This window comes from Hippichthys cyanospilos, chromosome 15 (genome assembly GCF_059441005.1).
Source record: "Hippichthys cyanospilos isolate Australia breed blue-spotted pipefish chromosome 15, RoL_Hcya_1.0, whole genome shotgun sequence".
In the NCBI taxonomy this organism is placed as follows: domain Eukaryota; kingdom Metazoa; phylum Chordata; class Actinopteri; order Syngnathiformes; family Syngnathidae; genus Hippichthys; species Hippichthys cyanospilos.
Window position 1 is genome coordinate 15,879,889 of NC_142383.1, and position 22,870 is coordinate 15,902,758.

The following is a 22,870-nucleotide window of genomic DNA, read 5'->3' on the forward strand; positions in this document are numbered from 1 at the left end:
AATCAATCAATTGATATATTAAGCCAATATGAAAAGGCTCTAAGGGGGGGGGGGGGGGGTGATCCCAGGGAAAAAGGCTTTGTTTTTGTCACGTGGAATGCAATTGCAATAAAGATAATTTTCATCATTTTCTTTTAGTTTCAGGCACTTTGGTGCACTTGCTTCTTTTTTTTCAGTTTTAGACTAAGCTATAACCCGTATAAATGCGATAAAAATAATAAACAGTTGTTGAAAGTTGATTTATATTGCGTTTTTCTGATGTTAATGTTAAAAAGGATACATGTGTAGGTATACTTAAACAATTTATCAATAATAATCATTTATATTCAGTGCATCGACCGGGGCGCGCGAATAGTTTTCTCTTTTCTAGGGGGGGCCTGGCAAAATATAGTTGAGAAACACTGCTCTAAAGGAAAACGTGTTTTGGTAGCTAGCTTCATGTGTGCATGAGGTTTGGAAAAAAAAAAAATTGGCACCGGGGCATTTCCAGATGGCAGAAAGCAACTGACCCAAACTGAAACCATGACCAAAAATTTCATGTTTGGAGTTATAGCAAAATACCGCGAGCCAAACATACAGCAACAACAATTAAACGGGATGTAAAAAAATAATCAGATTTAGCATTATGATTTCATGACTTCCTCTCTTGGCCTACTTCTAATGCACACGTGCAAAGATTGTGAATGGCGGCCATGTGAGCGCCGGGTTCCTGGCAGCGAGCCCCGAGGCCTGGCGGAGAGCCCTGTGGCTTCCTCTCAGTGGCGGTGAATGAAAACGACATTCCCGCTTCATTTTACTGGTCTGAGCGCCTTCTGGGTCAAGGCTGTTGCTGTGGAAACGGTCGGCGCATTCCAGAAAAAGTCAGAAATGTAAGAACTCCGGCTTGGAAAACTTCAGTGGAATGACGTTGGGTTGCGAATGTGATATGTCCTAACCTTAACGAACCAGTTTAAAAATAGACCATTCATTGATAATTATTATTATCAAGTGTGCCTTATAGTGCAGAAAATACAATACTGGTTTGATCTAAAAAAATGAGCAAGGTTTTGGATAAAAAGCTCAAAGACAATCGGTCCACTGATTTGATTGACTGCGATGTTTGTTGAGCGCGTCGGCTAGACCAACGGAGCGCTTGTTCCTGTTGCATCACGGGAAGCGAGGTCGTCCGGCAGCGTTTGTTTCTCCGTCTGGTGCCGTCTGTAATCTCCGTCAAAATATGTTTCAGCCGTAGCAGGCAATCCCGGGAAAGCCACAACAATCTGGATGAAAAGCTGCTTTGAGGAAAGCAGGGGCCACCCCGCACTAATCACATTGTCACATCCAGCAGACAAGCGCCGCTCGCTATTAATAACGCAAGCTGCTCGCCGTCGCCGACGTGCGCTTGGCTCGGAGAGAAATGCCAACAAACTCCGAAGGAGCTTCTGTCTGATGTCTGCTGCCAATCATGTCAGAAAAGCGATTAATCATTTTGGATGGGGGAGCTGCGGTTACAATTTCAGGCTCTAAAAATGTATACTGGGAGCCATATGGCAATATTTCATATGAGATGATAAAATGCGAACATGCTAAATGTTGATAAGTTAGCACGGTGGTTATCAGCGATGTTTTTTCAATGACGTACCCTCTGTGAAGTATTTTTCTAGTCAAGAAACCCCTTAAAAAAGAAATAAAAATCAACTAAAAATATTCGTCTTGACACTCCATCGGACGTATGTTTGGGTCGCTGTTTCTACAAGGACCTTTCTTGCAGAAATACGTGGAGTTACTTCCTCAAATGTCAGGCAATATCACAAGTTTGGAAACATTGTCCATAAAAAAAGTACAATAACAAAGTAATGTTCAATTATTGTAATGTGAAAAAGGGCATACAATGGCAATACTTTGCAACGCTTTGAAAAAAAAAAAAGACACAAAATTTGGCAATATGTTAGTTTGTGTTCCAATTAATTGTCTCTTAATTTAAAAAGAAAATGTATTTCTTCCCGTCACGGCAATGTTTCTTGTAATATGTTAAGCAACTGCATGGATGAGTTGAACCCAAAGTGAAAAGCTGCTCGTACCTGTGAAGGTGGGGGGAAAAGTCGGTGGGGTTTCTAGTAGACTGGAATTTGAAGTTCCAGTTTCACTCTGCTAGTCGGCGGGCCTCTGAGCTATCGGCGGTCTCGCATGACGCGGCAAAACAAAAAGCCTGATTGTTTTCTCGACGCTCGGCCCCCAAATGGGGGTGCGTAATCTGATCTGCGAACGAGGACAAAGTGGCATGGACGCACGGAGGGCAGCGCACGTGGGGCATGAGCTTTTACCGAGCGAGACAAAGAATTACTATCCCATTCGATGTGTACATTCCTATTCCCCTAGAAATGGCGGATCATAATTTCACTGATGAATAATTCCCACACATTATCATTAGATGCATATGGGCCCGAGGCAGGAGGACACGGTCTTTTCTAGCGCCTCATTTGCTGACGCGCTAGCCGACATTGAGGTTATGCGGATGTCACAGATTCTCAAAGTAGCACGGTTACGTTTTCAAAGAGTTCTGCTCAGGCTTTTCTCCACAGAGCATGTCGCTGTCTAATCAAGACAACCTGAAGTAAGAATTTACTCACATACGTGTGTAAAAATTGTACTATGTTGTACGTTTCATTGCCTTTTTTTTCAGGATTTGAACATGTCTTAAATGCATGTCTTCAATGCTTAAGTGCTGAATCAAGGGAAGACAAAGACGAAGATTTTTGCTGTTTTCTGACGTGTAACAAACAAAACCAGCAAACACATCGTGAAACCCTAACCCAAACAAACATGCAAAAATCCTTAACAATAACTATGGCGGACCTTCGCTGAGCCTAGCTTCCCAATCATGGGTGGAAAAACTCAGTGCGTGGGCGACACGAAGTAAAATAGCTGACTAGTGACTTCATTATAAATATTTTGCAGTCACAAAAATATTAATTTTTCCCTACGGCATTGACATAACTCAAATCTATATGCAAATAAGACCCAGCTGTATTTTATCACTCAATTATGCTAACTCAGAACTGAAGTCATCCTATTATGGCAGCAACTGCGCAAATCCTCACGTACTGCACAGATTTGTGCACAGGCAACTACAAGTCCCATTTACATCATCGTGATGCATTTAAGCACACTAACATTCATCTTGCAAGGTGAAAAAGACTGCACTGAACTTCCTGGACAGCCACTTCCTGCCCACATGACGGCTGACATTGACTCCGCAACAACATATAAGCTAATATTTGATGTCGTTCCACGCGGGCTTATTCCAACAAGATGTTCAAAGAGCGTTCAGTGACGTTTCTCATCTTTGCAACTGCGTTGAGCAAACAGCGCCGACAGGATGAGCAGGTCGCCGTGTTTGCGTGGAACATTGCGTCATGGCCACACTGCTGCCCAAGTCATTTTGACACAGTGGCTTCAAAACGATATTATTTTGACGTAAAAAGCAATTCAATTGCGGCCATTATTTTGTTTGACTGTTTTGTTCAGAATTTTGAGGCGCCACTGTTTTGCTCCATTTTCAAATTCAAGACTGCCATTTGCGCTGGTAAAAAACAAAACAAAAAACAAAGTCAAGTTTACCATTTTGTGTCATTTTGTAAAACTGCCACTTTGAGACCGCAAATATTTCTTAAATGTTTGAATTTTTTGGGCCCAAAACGCCCATTTTTGAAGTAAGCGTCCCAAGCTATGCACATTGCATATACTGGGGAAAAAAAAAAAAAAAAAAAAAAAACTAGGCCTGACGAAAAAAGGACCCGAGCCTGGATTCATGAGAAACGACCCAAGCGGGTCAGGCAGGCCTTCCAGTTATAAATAGAAGAGCCTGCGTACCTACCGCCTGTAAGTTGTTAATTAAATATGAGGTCTCGTTAAGTACGAGCCCCTGGGATTCGTTTGTACGGGGCGGCGAGCATTAATGCGGCAAAGAGGCCGGCTGTCACAGACAATTAAAAGAACAGAAGCCGGGGTAAAGTTGAAAAAAAAAAAAAATGCAGGTAGGCCCTAAAAAAGAAGCACAACACATGACGTCCCAGTCCCGGACGCTCAGCTAACGGCGACCCCCGGGGGTTGAAAACAGATGCCGGGTGTAGCGAGAACTGGTTTTACAAGTGGCTGATGTCAGGTGGCGTCCGGCCCAACAAGGTGAGGCCCTTCCTGTCACCTCAGATGCCGCCGTTCACTCCCGTGAGAACTAAACCGCAACCGACGGCGCAATATTTCTTCAATCCTATGCCTGCAAGGCTTTTTCTGCAACCCCCGCCAGGCTTAGCATCCCTTTCAATAGTAGTAAAAAAAATGGACTTACCTTGTCATTTAGGACTCAAGCGCGAGGGCGGCCGGTGGACAGCGGGTAACAGAACCAGCAGCAACCGCACTGCAAAATAGAACAGGGTAAATATTAAAAGTGTGACGAGATGTCCTCGCGCAAAATATTTGGGATAAAGTTCCCGAGTGGGATTGTAAATCATACACAGCGTAGCTGAGCCTGTGAGTAGCGGACAACACAGCTAGCCATATGCTTCAGGCTGTAGGTCAACGTGAATATTATCCATCAGGTCTATGTTCTATAATGCTTGTCCTTATTTGGGTCACAGATGAGCTACACTTGAGAGGCTTCAATGGAGCTAACATGTTTTTGGGATGTGGAAGGACGTCGGGGTAGCTGGGGGGGAAAAAACACACACACACAACACGCACAGCTTCAAGGAGAACATGAAAACTCCACACAGGGAGGACGCAAGTGTTGAGATTTGAACGCAGAACTGCAAACCACTTGTTCACATTCAATATATCAACTAATTGATTCGATCGAAATTAATCACTGCTTTTAAAGTTGTCCAAATTTTCAGAAGATCTTCTTGACGGGAGATATTCTTAATTCTCTATAGGTGATATTGGTAACTTGGTATCGGTGACCTCTTAAACTACTCACACTGGTATTAGTCCACACCTGAGCCTTCAGTCCACGTGTTGTTTTCAGTTGACAGAATGAGAAAAAAATGTTTTTAAAGGTACGCAAAAAAAGTTTAGCAATCAAATTAACTAATTAATCCCAAAGACATCTTTTTTTTCAGAATTCGACATTCATCTCAGGTGCGCATTTATATATTATTTCAAAAATTTAAAGCGCGTCTAAAAATGGCTGATACCGAACGCGTTTTTACTTGTTACTGCAAAAAAATGGCTAAATAATTGGAATGCCACAATGAGGCAATTAGTAGCAATTGTAAACATGTTTTGCAAACCACCCATGCAACATTCCACCACTTTTGCAAACTCTCAATTTCACAATCGACAACTTCTTTTTTTTACAATCACGAATGAATCTATTTCATCCGAGTCGTTGGCCAGCCCGACGAAACCGCGTCCCCGCGTTTGCGCGGCGGCAACGGCGGCGCCTGGGCCGGCCGGGGCAAACAAGAGGCTGCGAGCGAGCAGATAGGCGCACAATGGCCCCACAGTGCAAGGCCGCGACAGACAAAAGAAGGCGGCCAGCGAGAAACATTCTGGCTCGTTCGTCACGTCGCCCCAATGGGCTGCAAACGCTCGGCAGCTTCTGCTCCACTTCCCCTTCGCCGCAAAAACCCCGCAAAATCTTTCCAAATGGTTCACTTGGAGGTCAAGTGTAACACTTTGACCGAGCTTGAATCAGACTGTTTATGTGACAATGACTGGTGCGGCATTCTAACTGGGTCACAGGAGAAGTAAGGGCACAAATGGATGATTTATTCAGCGCCGATCATCTGCTGATCATTCTGTTTGCGCGGACAGCTGAGAAGTAATCGCACTCAACTATTCGCCGGAGAGCATCATGAGACAAAAAAAAAAAACAATCAGATTAAGCTTATCAACTTGAATAGCCGCAAGCTAGACGTAGATCTTTTATAGATGTGCCCCCCCCCCCCCCCCCCCACACACACACAATTTGTTTTCTTTTAATATTTTTCATTTCTTTTATTAAATACTTCTATTTTTAATTCATACTATTAACTTTTTTTTTTACTGGTTCACTCGTTTCTGCCATTATTATAAATGTTTTGTCATAATCATGGTTAAAATTTGTCTAATATGTTTTTTTTTTCTAAATAGTTTTTTCTTCATCTCTGTGTTTGTGGAATGTTTGTGTTTTTTCCCCCCAAATCAGCTATGGCTTTTCCATGTCTGTATTTTTATTTCTTTTTTTTTTTTAATATATATTTTGGATTTTTTTTTTTTAACTTTTTGTTTTTATTCATGCAATTTTGTTGCCATTTTTTCATGAAAATGGTCATTTCTTTTGCCAAATATTTTGAGGTTGCAATTTTTCTAATATTTGTTATTATCTTATAGGTACATTTGTACTGTTTCAAATTGTTTTCTCTTTCTTCCATTTATCCAATGTATTTTCATATTTTGGACAATTTTTGAAGTACATTGTGTTTTTCCTTCAATATACATAATCTTTTTTTATTTATGTTATTATTTTGCGAGTTTTTGAAATAACTAAAGATTTAGTTGGTTTTCCTTGTATTTCTCTAGTTTCTTCAAATGTTATTTTGTTTTTGTTGAATAATTGCAGGTATGTAATATTTTTGCAGAAACGTAATTTTCCGATATTTTCTATATTTATCTTATTTGCGTATGGTCCACTCACTATGCGTCACTATATTTGTCTGAGATTTTCTATTTCAGTGGAATGATATTTCTGTTTTTAACTTTCTCTTCCTTTTTCCGCATACAACCACAGTCATCAGAGGAAGCAAAACATGTTAGCGCGCTATGCTAGGTCTTCTTTTTTTTTTGCGATTTCGCTTCTGTCAGGACTTCTCTCAACATGTCCCTGACAGGAACTAAGCCCGTCAGGCCAGCCATGCCCGTAAATAAGCGCGCTTTTCACGTGTTTGACAACAACAAAATGTGAGCGACACAAACGTCGTCTCAATGAACGATTTGTTCAGGCATTCTCTGAATATCATGGGATGTCAGATGGATGTAGAGGATTTTTCTCCTCGGCGGAGATGCAACACATGTCCGCCCTCTTTGGTCAAGGGTTAATTCAACCGGGTCAAGTTTTCAGATCCCAGTGGCCGGACGCCAGCCGGTGTTTATCTGGGGGGGGGGTGCAAGAGTGGGGGCTTTCACGCTGTCATAACAAAAGCTCTTGCAGCGGACCTCCACTCAAGCAGAAGGTCTTCCATGTTTCTGCTAAATTTTCCGATACATTCCCAAAGAGGGATGTCACAGATTAGGTGTGTGTTCACCAATTTGAAATGGATTAAATGATTCCTGCTAATCTGATTAGTGGACTGATCAGAAAATGAAAATGCACATTTATCTGAAGTAAAAGGAAAAAAAAAGAACCGGGAAAAACAAGTGAAAGAAAAAGAATCAGCAAAATCACCAGAACAAAAAAGAACCGGAGTATGACAAATCGTAAAGAAACCATAAGTAAAAAGAACAAGAACACAAAAAACATTGAAATCATTATGATTGTGTTATATCATTTCAATATACTGCAAAGACAAATGTACTTATAAATGCTAGGTTAAATACTTAGAACATATTTGTCCCATGATGCCACGATGTATAGACTTAAACATGCGGAATTGTGCACTAAATTGTGCTTAAAAGAGAGATAAGATAAAGCTGCCCAATGGTAAAAATTAACTCGTTATTTATAGAAATAAACTTTCATTAAATTGCTAGCTACAAAAAGAGGTTATTGTGGAAATCTGTCAGTGGTTTTGACAGTTCCACATGTCCGCACAACAACCTATAGCATTGAGAGAGAAAAAAAACAAAAACAAATTTAGCATTTGGTCTACATTCATGTCCAAAAGTTTGAATGACTAATCAATACTTTTGATTGACTGATCAATACGCTTGAACAACTTTTCTGATACTTTCAAATGACATGCCAAGTCATTTGTTTCACAATGACAAATGGCAGTTCCACATTTCCGTCAAAAAACAACAACAACAGAAAGAAAACAAAAAATCCAATACGTAAAATATTAAAGCACCAAAACAAAGGTACAAAAAAGAAACAACACCAAAACAAGAATAGCTAAGAAAGCGATAAGGTGGTAGACAAGGCAAATATCTGGATGTTTTTATAACAGTCTACGCTATCACCAAAATCCAAACCAAACAAATAACTCAAAATCTAAGAAATGTACCATGATAAGTTGAGCATCCTATCCAGTTCCCTATAAGCAGAAAGTAGCTGTTAACCTACTTTCATAATATTTAACTCACAAATGGCAATTACAACTCATATCAAACCCCCACTACAAATATTTTTATTTTAAAATGAATTCCAATCATCTTTTAATGAAAAAACATAAGGATGCGACTCGCCTGCTGCTACGACTCCAACGCGGCTAACACGGTTAGCATCGTTAGCATGTCTTACTGAGGGGCCCCTTGGCGAATAGACGCGATAACAAGGGAGGACAAAAGACCCACCTTGATGTCTTGCCGCCGTCACTGCGTCCACCCGCGATGTCCAGACGCGATTACAGTCCAATTCGACGCCGAGGGGACGGCATTCATTCGGCGAAAAAAGTCCGCATCACTCGACGTTACTTCGAATGGTTTCGAGCTAACGGGGCTAACAAGCTAGCTAGCCCCCCCCCCTCCCCAGTTTAAAGAGCGACTCAAAAGCGACCTCTCATATCGGCAACAAAGCCGTGTTAAAGTTGTAAAAGTCACACTCGGGCCTTTAAAAAAATATATATTTTAAAATGGACACGAAAAATGTTTCAAATAGAATTGCTGGTTTCACGTCGGAAGAAGAAAGAAAAAAAAATCCAAAATGTCCACACGATATTCAGCGAGGAAATACAAAAGCGGCTCGGTCGAGTGGAAGCTTGTCGGCCGGTGATGAAGTGCGCCGCGCCCAGATGTTTCCACTCATCGTCCACCGCGCGACTTTTTTTTTTTTTGGTGCGTGGTTCGATGTGAAACACGGCAGGTAAAGGAAACAAGTCGGCGCGCCGTCCCCCTCGCTCAGTTCCGTACTGAGCAGTGAGCACCGAACCGAAGCCACGAGCCGACAAGAGGCGCCTCCCCCTCCCGCAAACACACGAGCAAACAGTCCGATGCAGTCTGGATCTCAGCCGGCTGAATCCACCGACACCAACCCCACCCACGCATTGTCATTGTAAACACAAATTTATACACACAAATATGCAAAACAGCTGATAGGCATCTTTATTACGTTATAGTCATAAATACCTCAAAAAAGGAAGTCATGTTCATAAAATTTGCAATCACAAATACCCACATAGTATCGTAAAACCAAATGTGTAGTCAAATTTAATTATTTAGTTCTTAAATTAATTACCTTTGCAGACAATACACTAATAAAAAAAAGTCGTGTCCGATAGGAATTTGCAATGCAATGGCGCCGACTAACGGACGGGTTTTCTCTTGCAGGCTTTGACGTGAAAAGACCTTGATGACCCCCTTTCCGGGTATAAAAACAAAAAAAAAAAAGAAGAAGAAAAAAATACTATGGGCTCTGAAAGTGCTAAAGTAATCGATTATTTTATGTATTCAAGCACTAAAATTGAGCTGTATAATCGATTACATTTGCTAACCAATCACTTATTGTATAAAATATCTAAGCTGCAAAAATGAATTACTTTGGTACTTATTCAATTTTCTACCAGCCAGTTTCATGCACTATTATCTTTGCCATGAATAAGAACCTGGGATTTTTCAAAGCATAAATTATGTCTTGGTGAGGTAGTTAAATGGAAAATTTCAAGTCAAAAAAGGAAGCAAACAACGCACGGAACTGAAAATGAACTCGAAAAGAAAAAAAAAAAGACGTTTCAGGCTGTTGTCTTGGCAACAATTGCAGCTTGTCAATCAAACTCTCTTCTGTCACTTCCGGTATCAGTGCACTGTGTGCGCATGCGCAAACGAGGAGCAGACTAGCTTGAGCTGTCCCCGGCGCGAGTACAGCGACTGCAAAGCGGCCGCGGCTCAGGTAAGAGGATGCCGTCAACACCACGTTCAGACGCAATTTCATCAACCATACTGGCGTTTCATTTATTTATTTGCTCTTACGTATTACCAGTGCGTCACGTGACCGTTGCATCGTTAAGACTCGAGCTCGTTGGCGGCACCGACGCCCATTTTTTTTTAAGTCACTTCTATTACATTCACGTATCTCAAACGAACAAGAATTGTGCATGCACCGTAAAATGACATCCCGTGGAGTGACGTCACAACACGCGTGTCAACAAACATGGGGAGGAGAAAGGGGGCGGGTGCGTGCCGCACGTGACTGCCTTTTCCCGCGTGCGCTGGTTTGCACCTGCTAACCGTGACGTCATCGCCACGCACATATCACCATCGTTTGCAGCGTGATGAATTATACATTAATAGCTGTTACAGTTCATCGTGTTTATGGTTAAAAATTGCAATTGGATGTCAAACTGGAAAACTCGCAAGTCAAGGTACCACTGTATAAAAACTATGCAGGTAAACATGGCGGTGGAGAAGCGCCTGGCGTTTTCTATCGTACAGTTTCTACGGGATCAGACGCATGGCGGCACGTTGACATCCGACGAGCAGGAGAGCCTTGAAGTTGCCATCCAGTGTCTGGAGACCACCTTCAAGATCAGCTCTAGCGACTGCCACCTGGCGGCGCCGGAGCCTCTCATGGAGGTCTTCCTTAACTCGCTTCTAAAGGTGAGCGTCCATTTTTTTCAGTTAAAAAAAAATACCACCACAAAGGTGTCTTTGATATGGGTGTGGTTACCAACCATCTTTCCAACGCATTACGTCAAAGACACGTGCAGATATGTGTCTTTGATGTGTCAAATAATCAATAGCATTGAACTAAAAATTCATTGATGTGTCTTTGTGATGTCAAAAGGTAGATAGAAACGGATAACCAGGACGCTAACACTCAAAGACCGTTTCTCTGTTACCCTCAGAACGACAACCTGACTTCCCGAAATATTGTCTTAGATGCAGGTAACACATCACCACGGACATGTCTTTGATATGGAATGCTGTGGTTACCAGCCACCCATCAGTTTAATCACATCAAAGACACGGGCAGTAAACGTGTCTTTGATTTTGATGTTTAAAAAGCATCTTAGGTTGATAACTCGACCAAAATCAACACGGTGGTATCTTTGATGAGTCAAATAATCAATAGCATTGAACTAAAAATTCATTGATGTGTCTTTGTGATGTTAAAAGGTAGATACAAACGATAACCATCACTGCTAACACTCAAAGACGGTTTCTCAGTTACTCTTTGAACGACAACCTGACTTACCGAAATATTGTCTTAGATGCAGGTAACACATCACCACGGACGTGTCTTTGATAGGGAATGTTGTGGTTACCAGCCACAACAGTTTAATCACGTCAAAGACACGGGCAGTAAACGTGTCTTTGATTTTTGTGTTTAAAAGCATCTTAGGTTGATAACTTGACCAAAATCAACACGGTGGTATCTTTGATGTGTCAAAAATCACAGGGACACAAGGGATGTGTCTTTGATGTGTTAGGCACCAGTTCAAACAACACATGGACACTAGGACCTAATGACCAATCGTTTATCACGTAATTCCCAGAACGACAACCTGAGTCTCCCGGCGACCACGGCGCCTTCGCCCGAAGACGCCGAACGAGCCGAGCAACTGAAGAACGAAGGTGACAAAGATAACGTTCGATCGTCCATCCGCATCTGGAAGTGACGCTATATGAATCAAAGGGGCGGGGCTATGTTATGTTTTCAGGGAACAATCACATGAAGGAGGAGAACTACCGATGCGCGGTGGACTGCTACACCAAGGCCATAGAACTGGACCTGAGGAACGCCGTTTATTACTGTAACAGGTATGAACCGCTAGCCACGGTTATGCTAATGCTAGCTGATGCTAAAGCTATGATTGCGCAGGGCGGCCGCTCACAGTAAGCTGGGCAACTACACGGAGGCGACGGGCGACTGCGAACGAGCCATCAGGATCGATCCCGACTACAGCAAAGCGTACGGCAGGATGGGGTAAGTCGAAAAATATTTCATTTGATCTATAATAAGTTAATAAAACAAAAAGCATAAATAGGCGAACCGTGTTTGCAGCCTGGCGCTAACGGCCATGAACAAATACCCCGAGGCCATTTCGTATTTTAAAAAGGCACTGGTTCTGGACCCGGATAACGACACGTACAAGTCCAACCTGAAGGTGGCCGAGCAGAAGCAGAAGGAAGTCAGCAGTCCTGTGAGTGCAAAAAAAAAAAAAAAAGTTTGAAATTATTTCTTTTTATTAGCCAAAAAACAAAACATTTGAGCAGGGGTGTGTAGACTTTTTCTAACCAGTCACACAAAAGGCCATCATCATGCTCATCATGTCCCGTGTGTCATAATGCAGATGGCTTCCGGTTTGGGATTCGACATGGCCAGTTTAATCAACAACCCCGCTTTCATCAGCATGGTAAGCGCAGCGCTTCCTTATATGGTCGTTCCTTATATGGTCGTCATTGATGCCCACGACGCAAAACAATGAGGGAAAACGCTTCCTCTGTCGGCAGGCGGCCAGCGTGATGCAGAACCAGCAGGTGCAGCAGCTGTGAGTGTCGGCACTAGCTACTGACGTGTTAGCTTTGAGATTAGCTTAGCGTTTAACATCACACTTCTTCCTGTTTGTCAGAATGTCAGGAATGATGGCAAACGCCGTGGGGGGGCCGGCCGCCGGAGTGGGAGGACTGACCGACATTTCCAGTCTGATTGAAGCGTGAGTATAATTTATGGATCAGCCGAGAGGCTCCAAAATTTAAATTTGTTCTGGCCCTTCTAACAAGGATAATTTTACTCCTAAACCTTACAGATTTGTGGTTCAGTACTTGCTGATAAAACATCAGTATTGCTTTGGCGCCATCTGGTGGTTTTTTTGCTTCCATCTTGTGGCAGCTAAAGGAACTGCAGAACTACATACACCACCAAAGTATTATAAACATGTAAATATAACAACCGAATAACGCACAGTACCTGGTTATTCTTTTGATCGGAGAACTCAGGTACTAACTGGTACTAGAAACGGTCACATCTACTTTTCCACTCCCTGCAAAGCTAGCATGTAGTCATCCAAATGCGAGAACAACCTCAGAGCGTCGCTCGTCCTTTTCCACCAGGGGGCAGCAGTTCGCCCAGCAGATCCAGCAGCAGAATCCCGAGCTCATCGAGCAGTTGCGCAATCACATCCGGAGTCGATCGTTCAGCGGCAGCGCCGAGGAGCACTCGTGATGCCTCAGGTTGGTGCGCGCGTTCGATTCCCGCGCGTTCTGCTATTTTTAACACCCCCGCCTAAAATTACAGCCTCACCAAACTGAGCAGACCCTCCTGAGATGGCCGACAGCCGAGAGGAAGAAAAGAGTGCGGTGGCACGTTGACCTTTGACCCGTGGATTTCTTATTTATTTTTCCGCAAGCCAAAATTTGAGATGCGAGTAAAAGAAACGCGACAGATTCTTCTCACGAGTCAAGGTGCCACTGCATCACGTGACGTCCACTTGTTGCTTTTTAGTCATGTGACTGACACGCCTGCATTGTGACATTGTCATTGCACTTTAGCGTCACTATATAATAACTATAACGATAATACTGAACACTTAAAAATTTGATTTGTGTATGTTGTATAAGTGTTAAGGTTGCTCCTCCTCCTGCATGCTTTCAAACTGCTGTTTAGCATCTGAAGCTTTATGGAAAATGAATGAGCCACCCAGAACAAGAGTGGGCTAACTCCATTGTTTTTTATTTATAATAGCAATTTAATTATTTTTATACTTTATATATAATCAATATTTAATTAATAAATAATTATTTATTCATTATATTTATCATATATATATTTATGTTTTATTTGATCTATTTTATATATTTATTGGCCCACAATTATAAAAAAAACTAACAAAAAAGAAATTCCCAATAATAGGCAGTCCCCTGTATGTCAAAATCCGAACTTTTAGACTAGTATTAAAATAGGATATGTGTCATTTCTCTCTATTTTCTAATTTTTGCACTTATTTTAAAACCAGAATCGACAAAACATGGAATTAGCCCACTGTAATTCTTAGTGACTCAAATTAGCTCTGCTGAGCCAGGAAGATGCTTCCTTCCGATGACTCCAAAAATAAAATGTCCTGAAATCTAACTCTTTGGGTTATTTCTCACACAAAAATGTTAAGCGCTAGTCTAACAGCGAAACAAATAGCCAAAATGCTTTCCCTGAACTTTTGTACTAAAAGTACGTTCAATGATGTTTACAACTATGCTAAGCTAACAAACGTTTTCTGTAGTTAGCAAATGACCTTTGAAGTTAGCATTGAAACTTTACGAAACACTAGGCTAACGAAATGCTTTTGCTCGTTAGCAAGTGCGATTCACCAATTTTATCAACACGTTCCCGTTATTTTCAAAGAAAGCTAATAAAACAATGTTAGCGCTTTGTTTTTAAACTTTTGCACAGTTACGCGTCTAGGCTAACGAAATGTTTTTGTTCCTATGTTAACGTTGAGACAGAACTCTCAGCAATTGTGTTTAAACATCTCCATGATTCTTCAAGTTTATTAACACATATTCACATTATTATTCACAACCATTTGAAGTGAGTGTTAAAACACAGTGGGCGCACCGTTGGTCCATTGTAAAGCTTTTTTTTGTTTTGTTTTGTTTTTTAAAAAGTTAAAAAAGCGACTAGGCCGGACATACCACGCACACTTGAGCCACGTCGTCGTATTCGTACGTACGCTTCAGGAACGAGTCCGTTAGCCTCAGGCCGGAAATACTCTGAAACAAAACAACCAGATGTAATCCGCCGCAAATTCATGCCACTTTTAGCTTACTAGTTAGCTAAACCTCACAAGCAAACTACTGCGCTAGTGGACACAATTTGCAGATGTGTCTCGTGCAGTAGACTCCCCATCGAGGATCTAAAATAAACGCTCACGTGGCTTTGCAAACTAGTAGCGCGGTACCTGGAGACCCTGGACGGACGCCAGGAGCGTGAGGGGCAGCGAGAGTGACGCCCCGGGTCCCAGCTTGCCCAGCGCTCGGCCGGACACGCCGCACCAGTGGACAGACGACGTGTTGAGCATGTCCACCAGAAGGTCCATGGTCCTTTCGCTAAACGCATTCAACAGATGTCACATTTAAACACAAGCAAGCTGAGAAGATGTGAATGAGATAAGAAATATTCTGTACATTTGTGTCCACTGTTTTGTCCATTTTGTCTCGGTGGGACAGCGAAGTGAATTGCATCGCACCCAAACATATGACACATCGCCGGAAAAGCCAGGATGTCCTCTATTGAGCACGCTAGGTCTTTGTAGCATAGCTCGAATGAATCAAAAATTATGGACCAAAAACAGATGTCCACAACAATGGACACAAATCGACTGTCTCTTGCCCACCTGCAGTTGGTGATTTTACATCTGATGTCAAAAGGTTCTTCAAGGTTGACTGTGTCGGGGATGACCTCCATGGACAAGCGGATGTCTCCGTAGCCTGGAGCCTGTCACAAATGTTTCGGAAGCAAATAGACGATTATTGACATTCACAACAACATTCAAAAGGATTCAAAAATGCTACGAGAAAAAAGAAAAAAGAAAAAAGTGATTTGCCGCCATCTTGTGGCATATATAAGCATTTAATGCCCTTTAAACAATTATCTTTTAGTATTTAAATGTGACATTATTGGTTAGTCCAAAGTAAATATGCTGCATTAAGTGAATAAACAAATTATTTGATATGTCACGTTAGAGATGTAAAGGCAGTAAGTATGATGTAAATATTCTATATTAGAGAGATTTAGATTAACATATTCACTGCAAACCCTATAAGAACATTTTGACATTTTCACGATAGTGTTCATATCCAAAACGCGCCATCTACTGGTGATTGTGATCTAATAGCCTTGAGCTATATCATGTGGGTTTAAGGGGTTGAATGGGGGATGTGGCGATTGGCGAGTACCATCCTCTGCAGCTGGCTGGTCTGCAGGCGCCCCCTCTCCCCCAAGTTGGTCTTCCACACGATGTCCAGCTTTCCGATGACGGTCACGCCCTTGATGACGCCGGCCTTCTCGGCGTACTCGGGCTTGGGCGTCAGGCAGTAGAGGTACTGACGCGTATCCATTGGCTGCAGGTAGGACATCTTGCCAAAGGTCGACACCCTTGGGGGTAAGGAAACAAATTGCAAATATTTTGGTAATTTGGTAGCCTAATGCTAGTAATCAATGGAAAATCCTTTTTTCTGGCTAGAGAAAATTAGCATTGGAAAAAATCGGGGCGAAATCTCCAATGATTATTCATACATAAACAGAGTTACATCTTCCTAAGACACAGACTATTCATTTGTGTCCACTGTTGTGTCAATTATGTCTCAGCTAGACAGCAAGTGAAATGCATACCACCCAAACACATGAGACAGGCAGGATGTCCTCATCTGAGGACACTAGGACTTAGTACAGTCAAAAGGCATGGAGCAGAAAAAAATGTCCCCTGCACTGGACACAAATGCTAATTCTCAGAATGATAACTAATCCATATACAGTATTATTAAATATAATATTTCTTTGAAAGGGCGTGGCAGAATTTTTGCGGTACCCGTGATCTTGGTGCGTGACGGTGTTGAGCTCGGTCACGTTGTACATCATGGACGGCTCCAGAGACACCTTCTCCATGAACATGGGCGATGTGGTGATGTTCTGGATCTGGGCCTCCAGGAAGACCTCGTCCGTCTGCGACGCAGCAGAGGGCGGGGGGCGGACAGTTATGAGGAGGCGGAGTCTCCCTCACCGATATCATCCCCTTAATGATTACGACTCTATGATTGATCAATTGATAGCTCGATTGATGTTTTATTCATCCTGTTAGGATAATTAAATAATTCAGGTAATATTGTTTACTATTGTTTTGTGATAGGGACAATGTAACAAGAAAAGATTATTTTCAATAAGGTAAAAACATGCTAATTTAATATGTATTTTAACAATGTAAATGGATCATCTGTTGGTGTATATTGTATGTTGATAGGATTTTCTAGTAATATTATTAGTATTTTAAGTTATTTTTGGGGTGTTTTTGGTCAACAGCACAGATTTGAATGTAAAACTTCCAAGCTAGCGCGGATTAGCTTATTAGCATTAGCTGATTAGCTCATGCCACCGCCTGAGTCCGCCACGACGGTCCATGCAAAGCCAGCTTGGCCCCACTCCATCCATTTTTTTTTTTTAATCATCAGGATCGTTTGAATCTTAACTCTTTGATTTTAAATTCTTCAAAACAATGAAATATCGTACACTTAAGTGTACGACCACTCACACGTCGGACACGCAAGCCCCGCCCCGTGCAAAAGGAAGTGTGGCGAAGGAGGTGTGTGCAAGCAACAACAACGGCAACACATTCTGCTCTCTACAACCAACTACCAGTTCAATCCACTCATTCACTGCCATTGACGCCTATAGACGTCAAAGATCCATTATAACTGGGCTGGCAGTGAAAGCGTGAATAATAACAAGAAAAATGATTATAATAACTATGAGTACCGATACTGCATTAAAAATGTGGAATTGGTGAGTACTAAAAAAATAACTTAAATAACTTAAAAATTCTTTTTGCCGGACTACATCTATTTGAGTGTGCAGTTCTTTAGTATTTAAGGGAAAAAAAACGGGGCGGTAACGGTACAGTATCAGCCGATACTGCACAGCCAGGTATCAGAAGCATCATGAAAAATCCAGGAAAAAGCGAGACCGCATTATAGCGAGGGAACACCGCACAGTACTCGCCCATCCCTAATGATAACAAAAATATGAATAGAGCATCGAGTTCTTAATGTCGCCATTGTTGTTGTTTGCTTCACTCTGCAGGCGGCGTAAAGAAGACAGACGATGAGAACAGAAAAAAACTATTTACCACAGAACTGAGGTCGCTCTAATGGAGAAAATGAACATAAAAGGACAAAATGAACACATGCCAAACGTGATGTAGGCTAACAAGCTGACGGGTTAAAAAAAGGAGAAGCGCACCTCTGCGTTGTAGAACTTGGTCTTGACGTCCAGGGGCTTGAGGACCTGATTGAAGAGAGAATGCAGGCTGAACGTCTCCATGGTTCGCCGGCGGAGCAAAAACAACCGAGAGCAAGCCGTGTCACGAAGGAGGGCGCGTTTGGCGACCACTTACCAAGTGTCTCAAGGGCGCGCTAAGTGAGCGGCCTCACCTGGAATTTGAAGAACTTGCGGAAGTAAAGCTTCTCTCCGTACTGCGTGGTGTAGCTGACGGCGCACACCAGGCTGCAAAGCGACACTAATGTCAACGAGACGCCCGCGCCGACGACGAACGCTCGCGTATCGGCTACTCACATGGACGGGACTCACATGTGCGTTCCGATCTCTTTGACTTCGTGGTGGATGACGTCGTCGATGCAGCACTCGGGTTTGAGTTCGGCCACGGCAGAGTTGGACGCCGACAAGTTGAGTCTCTGAGAGCTGGTCTGCAGGTCGGCCTGCGGAGGAGGAAAAGGTGATGGGGGAGGTTCTAAATGTGTGTGTGTGTGTGTGTGTGTGTGTGAACAATTCTCGCTTTGGTTTACCTTAACCAGAATGTCCTTCACCACCTGATTGCTGTCATTGTGCACGCTGATGTAGCTGGAGAAGGTCTCGCCCAGGAAGATGTTACTGCCAGGAGATGGGAAAATTAATGAAAAATAATAGAAGGTTACATAAAAACCCAAAGCACACAATTAAAAAAAAATAATCATAATTTACAAATGACAAAAAAACACAATACAATTTATAACTAAATTGTGGAGCATTTACATAAATAAATAACATGAAAAAAAAACAACTATCACCCCAAAACAATCACATAAATAATGAAAATAATAATTATTATTATTATTGGGTTAGCAAAGAGAAATTCACAAAAACACTCAAAATAAAACACATTTGATTAACATTACGTAAAAAATAGAGAAAAAAAATATATATGAAATTTAATTTTAACAGACTTGAAAAAATAAATATAAAGCAGAGGTTGATTAAAATAATGAGCAAATAAATAATGTGAAAAGCATGCAAAACAAACTAAAATATACAAGCCGATATCATTACTTTAGAATAGAGATCTGCCTAAATATATTTAAAATCAATAAAAATTCCAATCAAAATGAAAGAGAAACAAAAATACAATCTCAGAAAGAAAGGAAACGTTTAAAAACCGCTTGGGCAACTCACCCGAAGTTCTGCGGCAGTGTTAGCATCTCGCCCAACATTAGAGTCTCGGCGCCCTTGATGGTGGACGGGTCATCTCGCATGAGGCGTCCAAACAGGTCTCCTATGGGTGCAAACATGGGAGTTCTCATAATATTATGATAGATTAGATTAGATTAGATTAATAGATAGATAGATAGATAGATAGATAGATAGATAGATAGATAGATAGATAGATAGATAGATAGATAGATAGACAGACAGACAGACAGACCTGGTAGGTCTCGCTCTTCACATGTCACTGGCAGGTTGGTAAACAGGGTTGGTTTTGTCAGTCGCATAACTGGAAAAACAACAGATACATTTGTTATGCATGTTCACATTACCTCCATATGATGTGCCATGCCATAGTGATCATAAAATCGTTTTTCTATTTAATGGCCAGCAGTCCAGTTGAACCCTATTGAGGAGCCATCATAGCACGCATAAAAAATAAAGTACGCTGTCATTTAACCAATAAAATGTGGTCATGATAGCAAACATGACGTTAGCAGCGTTAGCAACAAAATACACACCAGTCTCTTTCTACGACGCTTCGGAACTCAGTACCCGCATTAAATTCAAATATTTAAAGTGCTAGGTAAGTTGCAGAGTACCTTTTAAAGCGAGCAGGTGTTCCTGTTTGGCTTGACTTACATCCATTTTGTCACAAAAACAGTTTTTCTTCGGGGACGCTAGCCCCGAGGGAAGCTAACTGTTGTGACAGTGAAGGAAACCCACGTGACCAAATGTACGCGTCTTCTTCTTTGATGGTTGTGGTTGAGCATACACGTGGCTGCCGCCTTTAGGAAACAATGTGGTACTACCACACCAAAACTACCATCCCTCAATAAATTTTACCGTTTGTCCTCACGGAGGAAATTTTTATGTTTTTATTGATTAATAAGCTATCCCACCATCAATTTAAAGTAGCTATTAGATTTATCTATTTGGTCCCCCTGGGGTGAATAATTTTTAAACTATTTCCAAACAATTTGACTGAGTACTGTAAAAATAAAAACATTTGTGATTTCAACGCAAATTATCTTTGATTTCTCCATTTCACCATTACTATAACAACTACTAGACGTCACTACTATTGGAAATAATAATAACAATAATATTGATAATCACGATAGCAATAAATATATAACTGCGTAGTGTGGTACCAATAATAATATTACAAACACATGCATTGGTTTCTAAAAGCAAAACAAGACAAAAAAACAAGGATGTGAATAAAATCAACAAAATGATGTAGGCGAGTGTAAAACAGATATGAAAATAACTACAAATGAATGACTCAACAAGCATACAATATCAATCAAATAAAAAGAGAAATGCATCAGAATGTGCTTTATTAATGCAGGAATCATAAAGTGAAAGCAAAGATAAAGGTGTGATGATTTTAAAAAGGAACAACGTTCATCTGTCGCCGTTGTCCTCAAACGCCTTCCTCTCTCAGCAGAATCTAAAACCAATATAAACAAATTCAAATATCGGTAATTTTCTCACACTTGCGGCATTGGGAAAATTCCCGCTCACCGGAGTAGCTTCGTCATTAGTGTTGGTGTCGGGACGTCGCCAGTCGGCTTTGGAAAGAATTCCGAAAACGTGCAAGCTGAACGCCACGATCACGATACCTAGCATGTTTGCGAACAGCGCCTCCGCAGGCAGCAGGCTGTAAGCAGGTGCTGACACGCCATCACTAAAAAAAAAAAAATATATATATATATATATATATATATATATATATATATATATATATATATATATATATATATATATATATATATATATATATATATATATTAGGGGATTTTAAGTCATTGGGGACTTACAGTGCAAAGAAGAGCTGTTCAGTGATCCCACTGATGCAAGCGGCCAAAGTGAGCATCAGCACCGCCTGTCCGGTCCACACATGGAGCCCCTTCAAGGCGGCGCCCAATCGTGGTGCAGAACACGGCAGCAAAAAGCCGACCAGGCCCAGGAACCACTGTAGGATTAGGGTTATTTATTTAATTGATGTAAAATGTATACAATAAAAGATATGTACCTTGTTAGTTAGCCAAATTAGCCTGCTAGCATTGGCTCAGAGCAACAGCAAACACAGTCTAATTATGCCTTTAGCCACGCCCCCCACTCAGAAGATTACATAGTCATGTCAGTAGCACCCGATGTGTGACTCCACTGTCTTAACTGGTTTCAACTAGTAAGTGTGCCAAAGTGTGCTGTAGACATTGAGTTAATGACTATCAACGATATCCATTTATGACATCGGACTCAAACAAACCCGTCAACGTACCTGCCACGCAAATGTCGCCACGGCGCTCATTCCCACCCAGCTGTGCAGGGAATACATCGATGGGATGTTCAGGTTGCGGTGAACGTCAAACACCGCGTACAGGCCGACGGCGGCGAGCACCAGGGCGGCTAGCATGAATCCCGCGTGGAGTAGCTTCCATGCCAGCTTCTTCTGTGACCACCCCCAAGGGACGCGGAAGAGAATGGCAGCTGCAGAAGACATTTTTATGAGGGAATTTAGCTTTTTTTTGCTATGCTAAAGAATCTCTACAATTTAGTTGTATTTAACTTTTAGCTAAATACGTAGTACAGTTATCAGCACGGGCCACTCTGTATGATCTCGACTGGACAGTCGCGACTCACCGAGACCGTAGAGGACCAGCAGTCCGCTGACCATGAGAACGGGATGCCAGTTGAACTGGGCCCCGGTTCCATCCCAGGCAAATCCTCCACGCCATCGCCAGATCCAGAAGACCACCAAGGTCACGCACAAAAAGCCCAAATTGACGCACAGACAACAGGACATGTAGAAATACGCCCGCGGTCCCATCAGGAAAGCGTCCACTCCACCACCTCCTTGTTGGAATCCTGCAACTGCGGCGTGGCTGAAGGATTGTCTCGGATCCATAAAATGTCCCACGGAGGACATGGTAGGCGGTCAGGAGGGAGGACGCCATGGCATCATCTTCTCATAGTTCCTGATTGATTTGTTTCAGTGTTTAAATTCTTAAACAACAAGCTGAGTCATGTAGCATTAGCGACCATGCTAATGTTTTATTGTTTATGTCTCCCTAAAAATCCCTGCTAGCTCATTGGGCAAATTAGCGACTACAAATGACATGCTAGTTCATTGCGAGAAACAATGCTAAGCTTGTCTCATAGCTAGCTCATACAAAGAAAATTTGGTCCAATTAAAACTCTAACAGCGCACACTAGCTCATAGTGGGCAAAAAAGTATAACGCTAATGACATTTTTTAGCTATCATACTAATGTTTGCTTTGTTTATTCGCTCCCAAAAAATTAACGCGAGCCCATAGCATGCAAACTAGCGGCCATGCTAATGATTTTTCTGACATGTGCTAAAACACGTCAGCTTTTATCCTTTAAACTAGATTCTTTGCTATTTTTAAAACACTATAAAACAAACTCTACTTCATAAAAAAACTTAATTAGCTAGCATACTAAAGTGTGTTTTGTTTTTATGCCCCCTAAAAATTAACACTAGCTCATAGCATGCAAACCGGTGCCAATGCTAATGATTGTTCCCACGTGTTAAAAAAAAAACA

The 22,870-nt window shown here is 41.8% G+C and overlaps 4 protein-coding genes across 6 annotated transcripts in view; 1 reads left to right on the plus strand and 3 right to left on the minus strand.

Annotated features, from left to right (window-relative positions):
- The window catches only part of erbin (erbb2 interacting protein), a 28,387-nt gene extending 19,350 nt beyond the window's left edge, over positions 1-9,037 (minus strand). For both annotated transcript variants that reach the window (XM_088434716.1, XM_088434715.1), the window contains exons 1-2: positions 8,470-9,037; positions 4,328-4,396 (exon numbers count right to left, since the gene is read on the minus strand). The gene's annotated coding sequence lies outside the window, so the exon portion shown is untranslated. The remainder of the gene's footprint in view (positions 1-4,327; positions 4,397-8,469) is intronic.
- Positions 9,038-9,910: 873 nt separating this feature from the next.
- On the plus strand, positions 9,911-14,182 carry sgtb (small glutamine rich tetratricopeptide repeat co-chaperone beta). Its single transcript, XM_088435955.1, has 11 exons — positions 9,911-10,000; positions 10,498-10,707; positions 11,607-11,685; positions 11,772-11,871; positions 11,933-12,037; positions 12,116-12,254; positions 12,405-12,467; positions 12,565-12,602; positions 12,684-12,767; positions 13,165-13,284; positions 13,349-14,182. The coding sequence occupies exons 2-10, from the start codon at positions 10,504-10,506 to the stop codon at positions 13,274-13,276; spliced, it is 924 nt and encodes a 307-aa protein (XP_088292081.1). The 5' UTR covers positions 9,911-10,000; positions 10,498-10,503; the 3' UTR covers positions 13,277-13,284; positions 13,349-14,182.
- A 380-nt stretch (positions 14,183-14,562) lies between these two features.
- trappc13 (trafficking protein particle complex subunit 13) lies at positions 14,563-20,043 on the minus strand. Of its 2 annotated transcripts, XM_088435859.1 has the most exons (13): positions 19,897-20,043; positions 19,515-19,583; positions 19,265-19,364; positions 18,622-18,706; positions 18,407-18,534; positions 18,250-18,322; positions 18,059-18,103; positions 17,946-17,963; positions 16,635-16,768; positions 16,003-16,201; positions 15,441-15,541; positions 15,006-15,153; positions 14,563-14,817 (listed from the first exon to the last, which is right to left on the minus strand). In XM_088435859.1, exons 1-13 carry the CDS (start codon positions 19,940-19,942, stop codon positions 14,725-14,727), a joined length of 1,239 nt encoding a protein of 412 aa, XP_088291985.1. In that variant the 5' UTR covers positions 19,943-20,043; the 3' UTR covers positions 14,563-14,724. The 2 variants fall into 2 exon arrangements, with proteins under 2 accessions (XP_088291985.1, XP_088291986.1); XM_088435860.1 differs by lacking the exon at positions 17,946-17,963.
- Positions 20,044-20,620: 577 nt separating this feature from the next.
- Positions 20,621-22,164, minus strand: LOC148411908 (lysosomal membrane ascorbate-dependent ferrireductase CYB561A3-like). The gene is made up of 5 exons (XM_088435469.1): positions 21,947-22,164; positions 21,585-21,793; positions 21,121-21,275; positions 20,825-20,987; positions 20,621-20,750 (listed from the first exon to the last, which is right to left on the minus strand). Exons 1-5 carry the CDS (start codon positions 22,131-22,133, stop codon positions 20,724-20,726), a joined length of 741 nt encoding a protein of 246 aa, XP_088291595.1. The 5' UTR covers positions 22,134-22,164; the 3' UTR covers positions 20,621-20,723.
- Between the last annotated feature and the right edge of the window lie 706 nt (positions 22,165-22,870).